Raw genomic sequence first — 15,723 nt, 5'->3', positions numbered from 1 at the left:
TTCCCATTTCCAGCACAAGGCCAAGAGACAAGCACTTTTCAGAAACTGTGATGAACTCACTAACTGGCCCAAGGACTTTGGACATGCCCCTTTTCCTTTATGTGTCTTTGGCCTGTTATGTTCAACAAAGGGGGTGGCTTGGACGATTTGAAAGGGGCCTTCTGGCCAAGAGGAAGAGCAGTCACTTCTTCCTGAGCATTTACTAGGAGCCAGGTACTGAGCCAGGGGTGGAGGGCATAAGAGCAGATCTCCGGTCACAGGCGTCTGCCAGCTGACAGCCTTGGGGAGCAACTAACCTGGAGAAGCAGCTCTGGGTGAGGAGTCAGGAGCGTGAGCGAGCCCCACAGCACTGGAGGGAGGCAGACAAAGGCATGTTTGTGCACAGGGGCAGGGGCAGGAGTGCGGGAGGCAGTGGCAGCGGCAGCCATGCCTGGGCCTTGGCGCTTGGCACTGGGCCCCCAGTGGTCAAGCCCAGCTGCCTGCGGCTCACGCCTGCCTCTCTAGCTTTGGTACTTTGGGGGTTGGAGATCTGGTGAGGGGGGAGGAAGGAGATGAGGAGGAGGACAGGCAATGGGAGAGCAGGGAGGGTTTTGCCCAATTATTTGATGTCCACTGCAGAAATCAAAATCTGTGACCCAAACCTGGAAGCACAGGCTCCCCACTCCCCCAGGTCTGGAACTGGGCACCCCAGGGGCAGCTTATGACCCAAATATCCGTCTGCAAGCAGAGTCACAGTAAATTCTCCAGCTGGGGATATTCAGTCAAAGCAAGAGCCCTCGGCTGGCACAGGCCAGCCCAGAGTTTGGGGAGCCCCAGGCCCACATCCCTAAGGCTGCCCCCTCGACCCAGTTTGCACACACCCTAGAGGGGGGTGGTGCCCGAGCTGCAGTTCAGCTGGGCTCTCATGCCGCTCCTACGGGGGTCCAACAGTGTCCGCTCTCCTCCCCGGGGAGCTCAAGCTTCAGACACCTGTCACCTTGGGCCTAATGTCAGGGAAGCTGGGGGCAGGGGACAAGCAGGAATACAGACAAGGCCAACGTGGGCTCCTGGAAGTTCAGAAATAGTCAGTGTCGAGCTCTCAGATGCCAGCGGAAGCCAGCTGCTCAACGGAACTCCCCCTCCCAGCATCCTCCTCTTCAAATAGACTGCAATTTTCAGGTCACCAGTTTGCTGAACTGGGCTACCTAGGCAGGACCCAGATGTAGAGCCCAGTGGTGTCGTGCAAGCTGAGCAGCGCTCAGCCCTTGCAGAACAAGTTCGCCTGAAGGCAAGGCCTCTGCCTGGCAGCCCACCCGGGTTGGGTGTTTTACGCCCTTACAAGGAAGGGCCCTTACTGCAGGAAGAGCAGGAGGGAGAAAAGGGAGCAAACAGCTGCGTGCTCCATGGGGAGGATCCCCAAAATAGAAAGGCACATACAAATTGTAGGCCTTAACCCAGAATGCTCAGAGCTACACCATAAATCCAGCTCTCCTCAGTGCAGTGGGGCTGTTGAGAAGACTGAGCCATCCTTAGGGGCCCTGTGTGTTTCGACCTGAGCTCCAAGGACACACATTTCCCATCCCCCTTCTGAGCCAATGCCCAACTTTGATAATTAAAAATAGTGCTAACAGCAGTAACGCCCTTTGTGGTTTATATCACGTTCATATCCACATCTTGTTCATCATCCCAGAGACCCTGACGTGGGCACAGGGCAGATTATTAACCCTATTTTACTGGTGTAGAGACTGAAGCCCAGAGACTCATGCAAGATCTCAGTAAGAGTTGACGACACCTGCTTCTCCAGTGAGCTGGCCCCTGTACCATCTGGTTTCTGGAAGTGGGGCCATACACCAACGCCCCCTCTCCTGCAGCCAGACCTGCAGCTGCATCATGTCCACAGCCTGCACAAAGCAGGGAACACTGGGCTTCCTCTCCAGGCTTCCGAGAGGGCTGCTGAGACAACTCAGCCCAGGCCTCAGCTGGCTGTCCCTACCTCCCTGTGGGCTTGTTAGTCAACCTGGCTTGCTATTCACAGGCTGAGCAGTGGATGATGCTGGCCTGATGGTTCCAGGGAGCCACCAGGATGAAGTAAAGATGCTTCCACTCTTTCTCTGTTTATGGGTTGTCTCTGCTGCTGGAATGAAATCTCCAGGCAGTCGGGGACTCTGTGTTGTCCACTGTCCCCTAGCCTGAGCCTCCAGAGTCCCGCCCAGCTGGCAGAGGCCCTAACTATCTGAGCTCCTAATCTGGGAAGCTTCAGGGCCAGGAACCTGGGTTTGAGATGTGATGTCCAACCTACTGACGGTGCAACACTGGGAAAGTCCCCATCCTCTCTGAGCCTCAGGATCCTCATTGGCAAAGTGGAAATATTAATCCCCATGTCATAGGAGTAGATGGGCACAAGTAGCTCGCACAAAAGAGCCACTCAACCATTCTCTCCCCCTGGTTTCACAGTAGGACAAATTGAACTACAGAGTAGGACAGACTAGCTCCCAGTGGACTCGTTTGCTCCTTGGCTATGAACTGCTGTAGCTCAGGATCTAGCACAGGGCTGCACACACAGAAGGGAGCCCAGAACTATGGTGGGAGGCCAGAGATAGACAGGCCCTCTGGCTTCAAGAGGAAAGGGACTCGCTCAAAGTCTCTCAAAGCACTAATTACAGCCCTGGGATCAAATTCGAGGTCTCCTTACTGAGTCTTGTGCTCTTTCTACAAGGAAAAGCATGTGCCCCTGAGAAGGATGGGTACAAATCCTACACCCGTGAGAAAAGACCTCCTCCGACTGGGTATTTCCAAGGTCCCGGGTCTAAAGCCGCGGGCCAGATAGAACAGGACCAGTGTTTTGTAGCCATTCAAACCTCCACACTCCCTGCTACACGCAGGGCTCCTCTCTCCCCGTCCTCAGTCCCACTTGCGTTCAGAGGTGAGAAGAGAAGGAGTGAGGGGTGGTTTTGGTCATACTGTGGGTGGAAAGCAGACTGCACTGGAGGTCACCCAAATGGGGACACTTGATGTAGCTCCCCACTTTCTTGATGGGCATCTTTCTGCAAGTCACTGGATTTCTCAGACCTTAGTGTCCTCATCCATAAAGAGAGAGAAGAGTTGGGAAGCTCGGAAGGAATACTGTGCATGCCAACTCATTGTAACCTATAGAGTGAGCTATGTATTATCAGGAAATGACGAAACACAGAAGATGAGCAACAAGCACGGGATCTCCTTTCTTCTTCAACTGTACGTCTAATGCTCTTAACACTCATTTTGTCTGGAGCTGCCTTATGAATGGAATAGGTAGTTGCTCACAGCTGAGGAATCTTTGCAACTCGTGGTGCGGTGTAGACTGAAACAGAGATGACATATGACGGGGACACTGAGTCCCAATTCTGTACTGAGCCCCAATTCTGTGCCGGCTCCAGAGCACTCCCATCTGGAGTGCTAATGTTTTAGAGATTCTTGTGCTAGTAATCAATCGACCCACTAATCTGGGGGAGGAATGGCGATCTTAACTTCAAAGGGAAGGACCAAATGTTCTGCCTCCTGTTGAAATTCCATACACTAACTGCAGAGACTGGGTGCCTTATTAACCTTGGGTGGATGCCCAAATGTTCAAAAGGTGAAAGTCTCTTTCCTCCAGATCACAAGAGTCATTAAGCAATCATGCTGCTGAGTGAATGAACAAACGCTGAAAAGGCCCTTACATCGCTGAGATTTCTTGTGATGATGACTGCCGCCTGGTATGTGTTCAGAGCTCTGTGGTTTTCAACACGCTTTAGATCCAAGAGGAAGCAGAGTACAGCGGTGATGACAGCAGGCTCTAAACTCTGCCTCTTCTTATCTCTGTGACTGTGGCCAAGTTGCTCAACCTCTCTGAGCTTCAGTTTCCTGGAGATGGCCTCTTCATCCCCAGGGTATCCTAAGGATTACAGGACATAATGCCTCCCAAATGCTTAGCAAGTGCCTGGCACCTAGTCACTGCTCAATTAAAGGTGGCTATTCTTACTCCTGGCTCATTTGACTTCTGTTCTTAGGGAGGGAAAAGGATGGACAAAGCCTCATAGCCAGTTAGGACCAGAAGCAAGACTAGAATCTAGGCGCCCTGAGCCCTGGTCTTAGGCCAAGAACAACCATCACGTCAGATGTGCATTTTCCTGTGAGGAGGCTCTCAATTACTCACCTGGCAATCTCACGGCTGATAAAAGAACTCTCCTTTGGGACCGATTTAATTTCATTATATTAAGACCTTGATGTAATAAAGGTTTCAAGACCTTGACTTGAAACATGTTTTTTGGTTAGTTTGTTTTTTGGGGAAAAGGACAAGAGAACCCGGTAAGCTGAATGTCTGAATCAGATCTCCGTGTTAAAGATGCTTGCAGGATGAGGAGTGGTGGTGCGAGAGATATGCTTTCAGACGCACACAGCTTCCTGGCACTGGAGTGCAGGCTATCATCCCTGGATGTTATGAAGGGTCAGGGGGAGAGCAAGCGACAGAAACAGCCGAGATCCAGTTCAAGCCGCACCCAGCAAGTGCAAGCCCAGCTCCCACAAAACACCCCCTTTTGCCGCTGCATTCTGGGCCCTGCAATAACTTGCTGGGCCAACAGGTTTCATGGTGAACTCACAGCCCATTCTGCGTTAATCTGTCTATCTCCGTCCCTCGGGTCACAAACACCTGGTTGCTGAGCTCCTCAGCATGTGCGGCAGAGCTTCATGCTAGCGCCGGCTGTCTTCTTGAGGCTGCAGGGATTGACCAGCCATGAAAATTCAGCTGGGCTCAAACCAAGAGCTGCCCTGGCTGCTGGCTGATGGCAGCAGCAGCGCCTGGCTTGGCTAGGCTCCATGCATACCTGTCAGGCCCAGCCAAAGGAAGGGGCTCCCTCAATGAAATCCCCTTTGGAGACGATATGCATCTTCCAAGAAGACAAGTGTGGTTTTCACTGTGAAGAGGACTCATGTGAGAGAGTTACTTCTGGAGCCTCGGGCGTTTTTTTGCATCTCCTCAATTGGGGAAAATCCTTGGTCTTCTAGGATAGCTTGGAGTTTCAGAAACAGTCAGGTCACTCAGAGCCAAGGGCAGAGGACAAGGTGTGCCATGGAGGAGGGCGAAGGGCTGATTTTGATCAAGTGCAAGGTGTGACTCTAAAGCAATGAATGTGAATTTTTGGCAAGGCTTGCAAACGACTCTAAAGGCCATCTGCAAAGAGAAGCCAAGCCCGAAAATGGCATGAGCAATGGCAACTTCTCCAGAATGAGGGCATCGATGGCCACTCCAAGGCCTTGTTCTAAGAAAAGTCCTTCCAGCATTGAGGTCTACACTGATCGAAATCAAAGCAGTTACTTACTAGTCACACTTTTTAAAGGGTGCTGATGGGGTGCGTGAGGAGAGGGGCAAGAGGCTCCCTGCGACTCCAAGCCACCACTCTTCCCTCCTGGGAATGGAAACACGTGTGGAACAAAGGGGAAACTGAAAGGCACTCTGAAACTGATCACGGCCTCTGGATGCATTACCAAGAGGTTTTCCTTCACTGACTCGGTTGTTAACCATCAAAGAGAAGCAAGAAATAAAAGGGTAATTAGGATAGAGGTTAGAGATTGCCTTCTAGAAGATGTCTGACTGAAGGGCTGGCAATTTGCAGGCGAGGCCACTGGCCAACTAATTACTCCATCTCTGCCATCTCATCTGACTGCCATCTCTGTGAGAGCTGGAACTCTAGCAAACAAAGTTGTGTAAATGTCTACATCCCCAACTTGATACTACATTCTCAATACATTTTTGGTGGTAGACAAGGAGGAAAAAAAGAGAAGCAAGGTTTCAATAATCCCCCCACACCTGTGCACATATCAGAACACTAACCTAAATAGAAAGCTAACTTACTATAAGTGGATTGCCCTTGGAATTGGAGGAGCCGGGCCCTCTAGTTATGTGAAATGACATTACCTCAGAGCTCCGAGCTTCCAGGTCTCTGAACAGGAAGCAGACGCACGGCTCTCTAAGAGCCATTTCCTCTCTGCTCTATTAATTTCAGAGATTAAGCAAGCCACTCCTCTGCAGACCTAATACCCTGAGATAACAGCCATTGTGTTTGTGGCAACTCCTACTAACCAAGCTAATCTTGGTAGACTGGCAATGTTGCAGGCTTTTATCGTCAACTAACCAGTGGTTCTCAAGGTCCTTCTATTATCCTGGCTCCTAGAGCCACCACCGGAATCCCTAACTCTGCATTTCAGACATACGGAATGATGTCTGGGTTCTAAGAAAAAAGCAGAAATTTGTCAAATCAGATTTTAAAAGGACACCAGGACCAGTGTTGAATGGGAATCTCTTTCTGTGATGTCCTCACTGGCTTCCTGCTCTCAGTGGTACCAGGAAACTAATCCAATGCATCTAGAGCCTGGCACTCCCACATTCCTGGTTTCTAAGAGAAAAAGTAGGCTTTCATTCCTTCTCACCCTTGCTCAGTGTCTAGCTGAAGGGTGCAGTGCAGAGATCGCTGGGCTGGGAATCCAGATGGAGCCTTAGACTACATTTCCCACGCTTTCAGAAACTCACAAGAGGCAAGCTTAGCTCGTCTCCTAGATCCTTTCTAGGTCAAGACTCTAGTTCCTTACCTTCTGACTTGGTTCCCTGCCACCAACTTTGCACAGAGAATTTCAATAACACATACTACGTTCAAGTTTAAGATTAGAAGCATTCAACACCCCCCTTCCCCCCAATAGCCCATTTTCTGACCGATTCCTGGAGCTTTCTGGGCTCCTGACGATTTCCCACCACGGTGAAATGGGGAAGCATGCTCTTGATTACAAGCCGACTTTTCCAGTCATCCATTGTTTGACCTGCAATTTTATTCTTGACTCTCCAAGGCGCTTCCCAAACGACCTAGACACAGGGCTTAGGGAGACAAAAAGTACACTGTCTTTCAGATATGAAGATGAGACCATTGACCCCGTGAATCACAGACTTTCATTCTGAGGACAGGTTTGGGCAGAGTCAGCCACATTCTTTTTCCTGTCCCTCTCCCCACCCCACCCCCCTCATTGAGCCCCTCCCACCACCAGGGATGAGGGGCACTTGTGAGGTAGTTGGCTGGGATGACATGGCACTTCCTGGCCATGGGCCAGAGCGAAGTCCACTGGGGAGCTGAGGGATGGGTGGAGAAGCAGCCCGATGTAACCAAAATAACACTGGGCTTGAAGGCAGGGAATGCGGCTCCTAGGTCTGGCTTTGCTTTTGTGTGGTACGCAGTGAGATCTGTGGAAAGGCTCTTCCGTTCTCTGACACAGTTTTCTTATATGAAAACCATGGTGGTTGGATCAGGTGATGGCTTATGGACCCTTCAGCTCTTCTAGTGTAGGCCTTATGGCCCACAGAAGGGGCAGCTCTCAACTCTGCCCGCTTAGCACCCAGCCAAGCGAGCTAACAGTTCATACCCTGACAGCCAGTGAAGGAAGCAATGGACGCTGGAGCAGGCTCGTGAAACTCCGGTGCACTGGTTTACAAAAAACTAACCGAGGAGGCTGTGATGGTGGCTACCCCAATGTACGCCCTCTATGAGGGCTGAGCAGACAGGTGCAAACCCATGTAAAGCTGTTTGTTTCATTTCGTTTTGTTTTTCTTGAATGTGGACATGAAATAAGAGCTCTGCTAAAGCATTCATATATGAGGGAAGCTCTCCTTCCCATAAATCTCCTTGGCAGTACAGAATCGGGCTCTAAAATTTCAATGTCCAGACTTCTGCCTCCAGAAAAATAGAGAAGTACTTTTCCCATTCTCTCACTGAGTACAACTAAAACCTCTGGACAATACATATAAAACAGACATGGGGAGACCCTGAAAGATGGAGAGAAAAAGGTAGACTAGATAGGCCTTGGGGCCTGAGGAACAACGTCATGATGAGCTCCCTGGGTTTTCTTTTTGTCTCATAGATCCTGGACATGGACCTGAAGAAGCCAGCAACCCAAAATGCCAATGCGCACAGACAAAAAGGCACCAGTTAAAAGCCTGCGCTCTTTAGCCAAAGGACCGGGACAAGGAAAGGGGCAGCCTACCAAGATAGAAAACTTTCATACAAGAACCATTCAAAAAGAAAAAACAAAAAGAACCACTTTAATTCAGCTAAACACTACGGAAAAAAAGTGTGGTTTCACTCAGTACCATCAGCTAAGGCCAAGTAGGGGCCCAGACTCCACTCCCATCTGGCAGTAACTATTCGTTTCTCCCTGTCCCCACCAGGGTGGTGTCAGAGGAGTCCTAATAGAGAGTCAGGACATTTGCTCCTGCATAGCAGTAATGAGTCCACATCCTACCCCTGCCAATGTCAGCAGAGGTCACACGGGGTCACACAGAGGTCACACAGAGGTCGCAGTGATGAGGCATTCCTACCCATCCCAGCCAGGGTGGTATCAGTGGAAGCCTAGCGGGGAGCTGGAACTATCACCACTGCCCAGCAGTAATAAGGAGCCCCAATCTGCCTGGTGTCAATGAAGGCTGAGTGGGGAACCTGGACTTCTATCCCCACGTGGCAGAAATGAGATGGTACTCCCCAGCTGCCCTGCCAGAGCATTGTCAGAGAAGTCAGCTAAAACAGAAGATCTAAATAAGTGTTGAACTAGAGCCATCAGCCCAGAATCCTATACTCAGTGAAAATATGCTTTAGCTATGGAAGAGGAATCAAGACATTCTCAGATGAAGGAAAACTAAGAGGACTGGCTACCAGCAGACCTCTCCTGAGAGAATGGCTAAAAGAAGTTCTCTAAACAGAGAGGAAATGATCAAAGAAGGAATTTTGGACATCATCAAGGAAGAAAGAGCAATGGAAAGAGAAAAATATGGGTAAAGATAATAGACTTTCCTTCTCCTATCAAGTTTTCTAAATTATGTTTGATGGTTGAAGCACCAATTATAACATTGCATGCTGTGGTTCTAAATGTACGTGGAAGAAATTTTTAATACAATTGTATTACAAACAGAGGAGGGTAAGGGGGTGGAAAGAGAGGTAAGGTTTCTATACTTCACTCAAACTGGTAAAATGTTGACACCAGTAGACAGTGATAGGTTACGTGTATATGACGTAACACTTAAAGCAACCACTAAAAGTGGTATATAAAAAGATACACACAAAAACACTATATATGAATCATCAAACGGAATTCTAAAAAATGTTCAAGTAACCCACAGGAAGTTAGGAAAAAGAAAATAGAGAAACAAAAATAAAGAATGAACAGAAAATAAAAATAAACTGGCAGAATTAAGCATTAACTTATCACTAAAGTACCTTAAGTGAAAACGATCTAAGTCCACCACTCAGAGACAGAGATTGGGAGAGCGGACTGAGAAAAGGACCCAACTATATGCTGTCTGCAAGATACTCACCTCAAATACCATGATACGGGCAGGCTGAAAGTAAAAGGATAGAAAAAGGTGTATCATGCAAATGTTAATTTTAAAGAACTAGCAGGAGTGGCTCTAGTAAAATCACATAAAGTAAAATTCAGAACAAAGAAAATTACCAGGGACAGAGAGGGACATTATATAATGATAAAAGGGTCAATCCACCAAGAAGACATAGTAATCCTAACTGTGTATGCACCAAACAACAGAGCTACATGATATATGAAGCAAAAATTAAAAGAACTGAAAGGATAAATAGAAAAATTCACATTTATAGTGGAGACTTCAACATCCTCTCTCAAAAACTGATAGAACAACTAGGTAGAAAATCAGCAAGATAGAGAAGAATTCAACAACACCATCATCTAACAGGATCTACCTGACAATAGATCACTCCACCAAAAACAGAAAAATTTACATTCTTTTCAAGCACCCAAGGAATATATATAAAGATAGACATATTCTGACTATAAAACAGTCCAAAAAAATTTAAAGGAATTGAAATAATACATGGTGTTTTCTCTGACTATAATGGAACCAAAGTAGGAAACAGCAACAGAATGACAACAGGAAAATCTCGAAACACTTGGAAACTAAACAACACACTTTAAAAAAATTCATGAGTCACAAGGAGGTCTCAAGAGAAATTTTAAAAATACATTGAACTGAATGAAACTGGAAATACAGTATATGAAAATTTGTGGGACACAGGTAAAGCTGTGCTGAGAGGTTAATTTATAGCACTAAACACAAGAGAAATGAGGAAAAGTCTAAATCAATATGTAATTTTCCACCTAAGGAACCAAGAAAGAGGAGCAAAATAAACCCAAAGCAAACAGAAGGAAGGCAATATAAAGAACAGACAGTGACATGGAAATGATACTGAAAACGGAAAAAAATAGTGAAAGCCAATGGGGAAAAAGTAGTTCTTTGACAAAATAATAAAACTGACAAGCCCTAGCAAGACCGACAAAGGAAAAAAGGAAGACACAAATTACCAATATTGGAATGAAAAAGGGGATGTTAGTACCAACCCTGTAGACATGTAAAGGATAATAAGAGAATACTACAGACAACTCTACACACCCAAATTTGGAAGTTAGATGAAATGCACCAATTATTCCAAAAGCTCAAAATTCACCCAATATGAAATAATATGACTAGCCTTATAATTATTAAAGAAATTAAATTCCTAATTTTAAAAAACTCCAGAAAATGAAAACTTCAAGCTCAGATGATTTCACTAAAGAATTATATCAATTCTTTAAAGAAGAAATAGCACCAATTCTATATAATCTCTTCAGAACATAGAAGAGGAGAGAATACTTCCCACCTCACTGTGTTACCCAGACAGCAAAGGTAAAGGCTGTACAAGGGAGAAAACCACACACTAATATTTCTCATGCATACAGACACAAAAATCCCAAACGAAGTTTTAGCACTTTCTGAGAAGAATTATACATTATGATCAAGGGAGGCAAGGCTGGTTCAATATTCAATGTCAATTCACATTATCCACCATATTAAAAGGCAAAAGAACAAAAACTATATGATAACCTCAAAATAATATTGAAAGAGAAGAACAAAGTTGCAGGATTCACACTTTCCAATTAGCAGCTTTATTTATAATAGCCTCGAACTGGAAACAACCCAGAAATCCTTCAGTGGATGAATTGTTAAACACACTGGTACGTGAATACCATGGGATAGCCAACCCTGGTGCTCTAGTGTTTAAGATTCTGCACTCTCGCCACCACAGCCCAGGTTCATTTCCTGGTCGGGGAACCACACCACCCATCTGTCAGTTGTCATGCTGTGGTGGCTGTGTGTCGCTGTGATGCTGAAAGCTATGCCACCAGTATTTCAAATACCAGCAGAGTCACCCATGGTGGACAGGTGTCAGTGGAGCTTCCAGACTAAGACAGACAAGGAAAAAAGACCTGGCCACCCACTTGCAAAAAAAATGGCCATGGTAACCCTATGAATGGCATTGGAGCATTGTCTGATAGAGCACTGGAAGGTGAGAGGATGGCTCAGAAAGACTGGGCAGGGTTCCGCTCTGCTGTACACAGGATCACTAGGAGCTGAATCGACTCAATGGCACTAACAACAAATACCATAGAATACTACTCAGCAATAAAAAGACACGACTGTTGATATACACAATGACCTGGATGAATCCTCAGGGAACTATGCTGAGTAAAAAAAGCCAATCCCCAAAACTTACATACTGTGTGATTTATTTATATAACATTCTTGAAATGACAAAACTACAGAAATGGACTGATTAGTGGTTGCCAAGAATTAAGGAGGGGGTCAGTGTGGGACGGAAGTGAATGTATCCATAAATGGGGAACATGTAGGATCCATGTAGTGATGGAAATGTTCTGCACCTTGACTGCACCAACGTCAGATTCCTGGTTGTGATATTGTACTATAGTTTTGCAAGATGCTATCATCAGGGGAAGCTGGCTAAAGGGTGGATGCGATCTATTTGCATTATATCTTACACCTGCGTGTGAATCTATGATTCTCTCAAAACAAAAAAATCCAATTAAAATCACATGATCATACCATTTGATGCAGAAAGAGAAGCACTTCACAAAATTCAACACACAATAATGATAAAAACTCTCAGAAAACCAGGAACAGAGGGGAACTTCCTCAATTTGATAAAGAATATCTGTAATAAACTTACAACTAACATCACACTTTAATCGATTAAAAACAATGCTTTCCCTCTAAGATGGATAACAAGGCAAGGATATCTCCTCTCTTCATTGCTTGGATCAAATCAATATGTTGTACACCTTAAACTTACACAATATTGTACGTCAAATATATCTCAATTAAAAACAACAACAAAACACAAAAACATAATCCTGGAAGTTCTAGCTAGTCCATAAAGGCAAGAAAATGAAATAAAAAGGCATACATATTAGAAAAGAAGAAGTAAAACTCTCTCTATTTGCAGTTGACACGATTGTCTACATGGAAAAGCTTAAGCAATTTATAGGAATAATAAGTTCAGGAATAATAAGTGAGTTCAGGGAGGTCTCAGGATACAAGATCAACACATAAAAATCAATTGCATGTCTATATACCACCAATGAACACATGGACATCGGAATTAAAAGCACACTATTGCTCAAAAAATTCTTAGGTGAGAACCAAGCAAAGCATGTGTAGGACTGGTATGCTGAAAACCACACAACACTGTTGGAAGGAATCAAAGAAGATCTAAATGAATGGAGGGACGCTCTGCGTTTGCAGATTGGAAGACCCAACATACCAAAGATGTCAACTTTTCCCCAAGTGGTATACAGCTTTAACCAAATCCTATCAAAATCCCAGCGAGATTTTTTGTAGATATAGACAAAATTCTTCTAAAATTTATATGGAAAAGCAAAGGAAGCAGAAGAGCTGAAACAATTTTGGAAAAGAAAGAATAAGTGGAAGGAATTGATCTACTCGGTTTCAAGACATTCTATGACTACATTAATGAAGACTGCGTGGTACTGGCAGAGGAACAGACACATAGGTAACCGGAAGAGAAGAGAGAACCTGGAAATAGATCCACACAAATATGCCCAACGGATTTTTGACAAAAGTGCAAAATCAATTCAGTGCAAGAATGATAGTGTTTATAAGACATGGTCTGGGAGCAATGGAACATCTATAGGCAAAAAGTGAACCTCAACCTCAACTCCATACTTTACAGAAAAATTAACTCAAAATGGACCATAGAGTTAAATGTAAGACAAAACTATACAAGTTTTAGAAAAGGGTAGGAGAAAATATTTGGGATGCGGAGTTAGGCAAAAAGTTCTTTCTTACACTTGACATCAAAAGCATGACCTGTAACAGGAAATATTGATAAACCAGATGTTACCAAAAGTGAAATCTTTTGCTCTGTGAAAGACCCTGTGAATAGGATGAACAAACAAGGTCCAGACTGGGGAAAACATCTGCAAACCTCAGATCTGATCCAGAACAACTAGCTGGAATAGATAAAGAATCTCAACACTCAACAGTAGGAAAACCAACCATCCAGTTAGAACACGGGCAAAAGACACGAAAAGACACTCCACTGAAGAGTTTCTACGGATGGCAAACGATGTTGGAGATCATTACCCATTAGAGAAATGCAAATTAAAACCACAATGAGATACCACTACATATCTCTCAGAATAGCTAAAATTAAAAACAGTGACAACACCGAAAGCTGGTGAGACTGCAGAAACTGCGTCCCTCATCCATCGCCGGTGGGAATGCAAAATGGTGCAGCAAGGCAGGCTGGCAGTGTCTTATAAAACTAAACACGCAACTATCGCATGACACAGCAATTGCACCCTAGGGCATTTATCCCAGAGAAATGAAAATTTATGTCCACACGAAAACTTGTAGCTATTTCCTGGTTTTGATATTGTACAACTGTTACATAAGCTATAACCATTGGGGGCCTCTCTGTACTGTGTTTGCAACTCCCTGTTGATCTACAATTATCTCAAAACAAGAAGCTAACTGCTATTCAAAAAAGATTTCAGTGCCCAGATCCAGGGGGGACACTGATTCTTCTTATTGCCTCTGGGATATGTCCTAAGTAGCATGCTTTTTTCCAAGCAATTTACAAAAGTTTGTACAGACCTTTTTATTCTTTTTTTGGTGAGGAAGATTGGCCCTCAGCTAACATCTATGGCCAATCTTCCTCTTTTTGCTTAAGATTGTCGCTGAGCTAACATCTGTGCCAATTTTCCTCTATTTTGTATGTGAGATGCCGCCACAGCATGGCTTGATGAGCGGTGTGTAGGTGTGCACCCAGGATCCAAACCTGCAAACCCTGGGCCACTGAAGTGGAGCCCGTGAACTTAACCACTATGCCACTGGGCTGGCCCCCAGACCTTTTTATTCTCTAAAAAACAATTCCCACCCAAATCTTTCTTGAGTGTTTCAAGGATCAAGCAGGAGGCCTTGGCTGTGACCTCACTTAAATACTAGAGTCTAGAGAGACACACCAATGAGGACAAAGTGGTATATAGTATACAACGCACCCAAACAAAAATGGAGAAAAGAGACCTCATTTACTGCTGAGGCCATCACTAACTCCCTGGCCCAGTGGCTCGAGTCTGTGTGGGGGATGGAGACCCAGATCTCATTTCAGGGCTGGCAATACAAAGCCTATGGACATCAAACAAGCTATCCATTCGGCCTTAAAGAAAAATGGGGAAAAAAAAATAATAATGCTTTGGCTTTTAAAGACTCCACTCCACTAACGTCTTGCCCTGCCCCTTTGTGGCTCCCAGCAGCCAACATAAAGGGGACAGGTAGGGGTAATGGCCAGAGCTTCCTGAACGAAGGCTCAATTCTCTGGTCTGCAGGAGCAACCTGCTGGCCCACCACCACACCACCGTGCTTGGGTGGTGGCTGGGCCCAGGGCTGAGGAGTGTGGCCAATGGAGGGGATGCTGGCAAGAGATCTCTGCTTGGAAATTGACTTTGTTTGGCCTAAGCCAGAAGGGGTCTCTCACCCTCAGCACACCAGCCTCTGGCCATGGTCTCATTTCCTCTTTCCCTCTAGATGAATGTGGGCCCGTGAAACAGCCCTGGGGCAGACCTTTCTGTCCACTGCAGGGATAAGCCAGTTTCCCACCCCAGAGGCGTGCTTGGGCTCCTTCTCCCCGCCTCCAGGAAGCTTATGCCCCCAATAAAAAGAAACCAAACCCCTGGCAACATTTCTCACCCAAGCACAATCCAGGGCTGTAGATGAACCCCAAAGCCATCTGCCCCATGCACTGTGGATTTCAGCCTCATAAATCCACGTGAATTCAACTTTCTATTTCATGCTCTACCCATGTTGTATTTAATGCAGAAAGAAAATGACCCCATCCTCAAGTAAGTTAATGCTCCAGGGAGATGCGTTGCTCTGTGGTTTTGTAGCCTGTGCACATGGGGAGTGGGGTGTGGTGAGGGGTGTACTCAGACCTCAGCTTCAGAGCAGAGGCCTGTGGGCAGTCTCCCTTTCTCCCTCAGGTTCTAAGCACATGCCTGGGGGCCCCTAGCCACTCATACACAGAAGATATCTGGGTGATATCGGTCTGAGCTCTGAAGGCACTCTAGTACCTCTGGGGTTATCACTGGCTCACCCCTCCTCGTGTTAGCCAAGGCCTCCAGTACCTGACCTCTTACTTCCCAGGCCAGATCCCTGAGGTCCATCTCAAAGTGCCAGCTGGGGCCAGCTCTACCTTGTTGCCACCTGACTCCAGGTATGACAGAGGAAGGAAATCAGGAGCCAAATCAAAGGCACTAGGAAGGAGGGAAGGAGAGCATGAGGACACCACAGGCGCAATCTTGAAGGACCGAAAT

At 46.0% G+C, this 15,723-nt stretch overlaps 1 protein-coding gene across 11 annotated transcripts in view; it reads right to left on the bottom strand.

The window, feature by feature from the left end:
* Positions 1 to 15,723, bottom strand: part of MAMLD1 (mastermind like domain containing 1) — a 222,932-nt gene that overhangs the window by 56,204 nt on the left and 151,005 nt on the right. For 10 of the 11 annotated variants that reach the window (XM_070256695.1, XM_070256696.1, XM_005614569.4 and 7 more), the window contains one exon: positions 6,704 to 6,862. In XM_070256695.1, coding sequence (XP_070112796.1) covers positions 6,704 to 6,799 — 96 coding nt within the window. In that variant the 5' untranslated portion in view covers positions 6,800 to 6,862. 11 annotated transcript variants of the gene reach the window in all.

The sequence above is a fragment of the Equus caballus genome, chromosome X (genome assembly GCF_041296265.1).
Source record: "Equus caballus isolate H_3958 breed thoroughbred chromosome X, TB-T2T, whole genome shotgun sequence".
NCBI classification, from domain to species: domain Eukaryota; kingdom Metazoa; phylum Chordata; class Mammalia; order Perissodactyla; family Equidae; genus Equus; species Equus caballus.
Note: the sequence above shows the minus strand (reverse complement) of the source record. Positions and strands in the feature narration are given on the sequence as shown.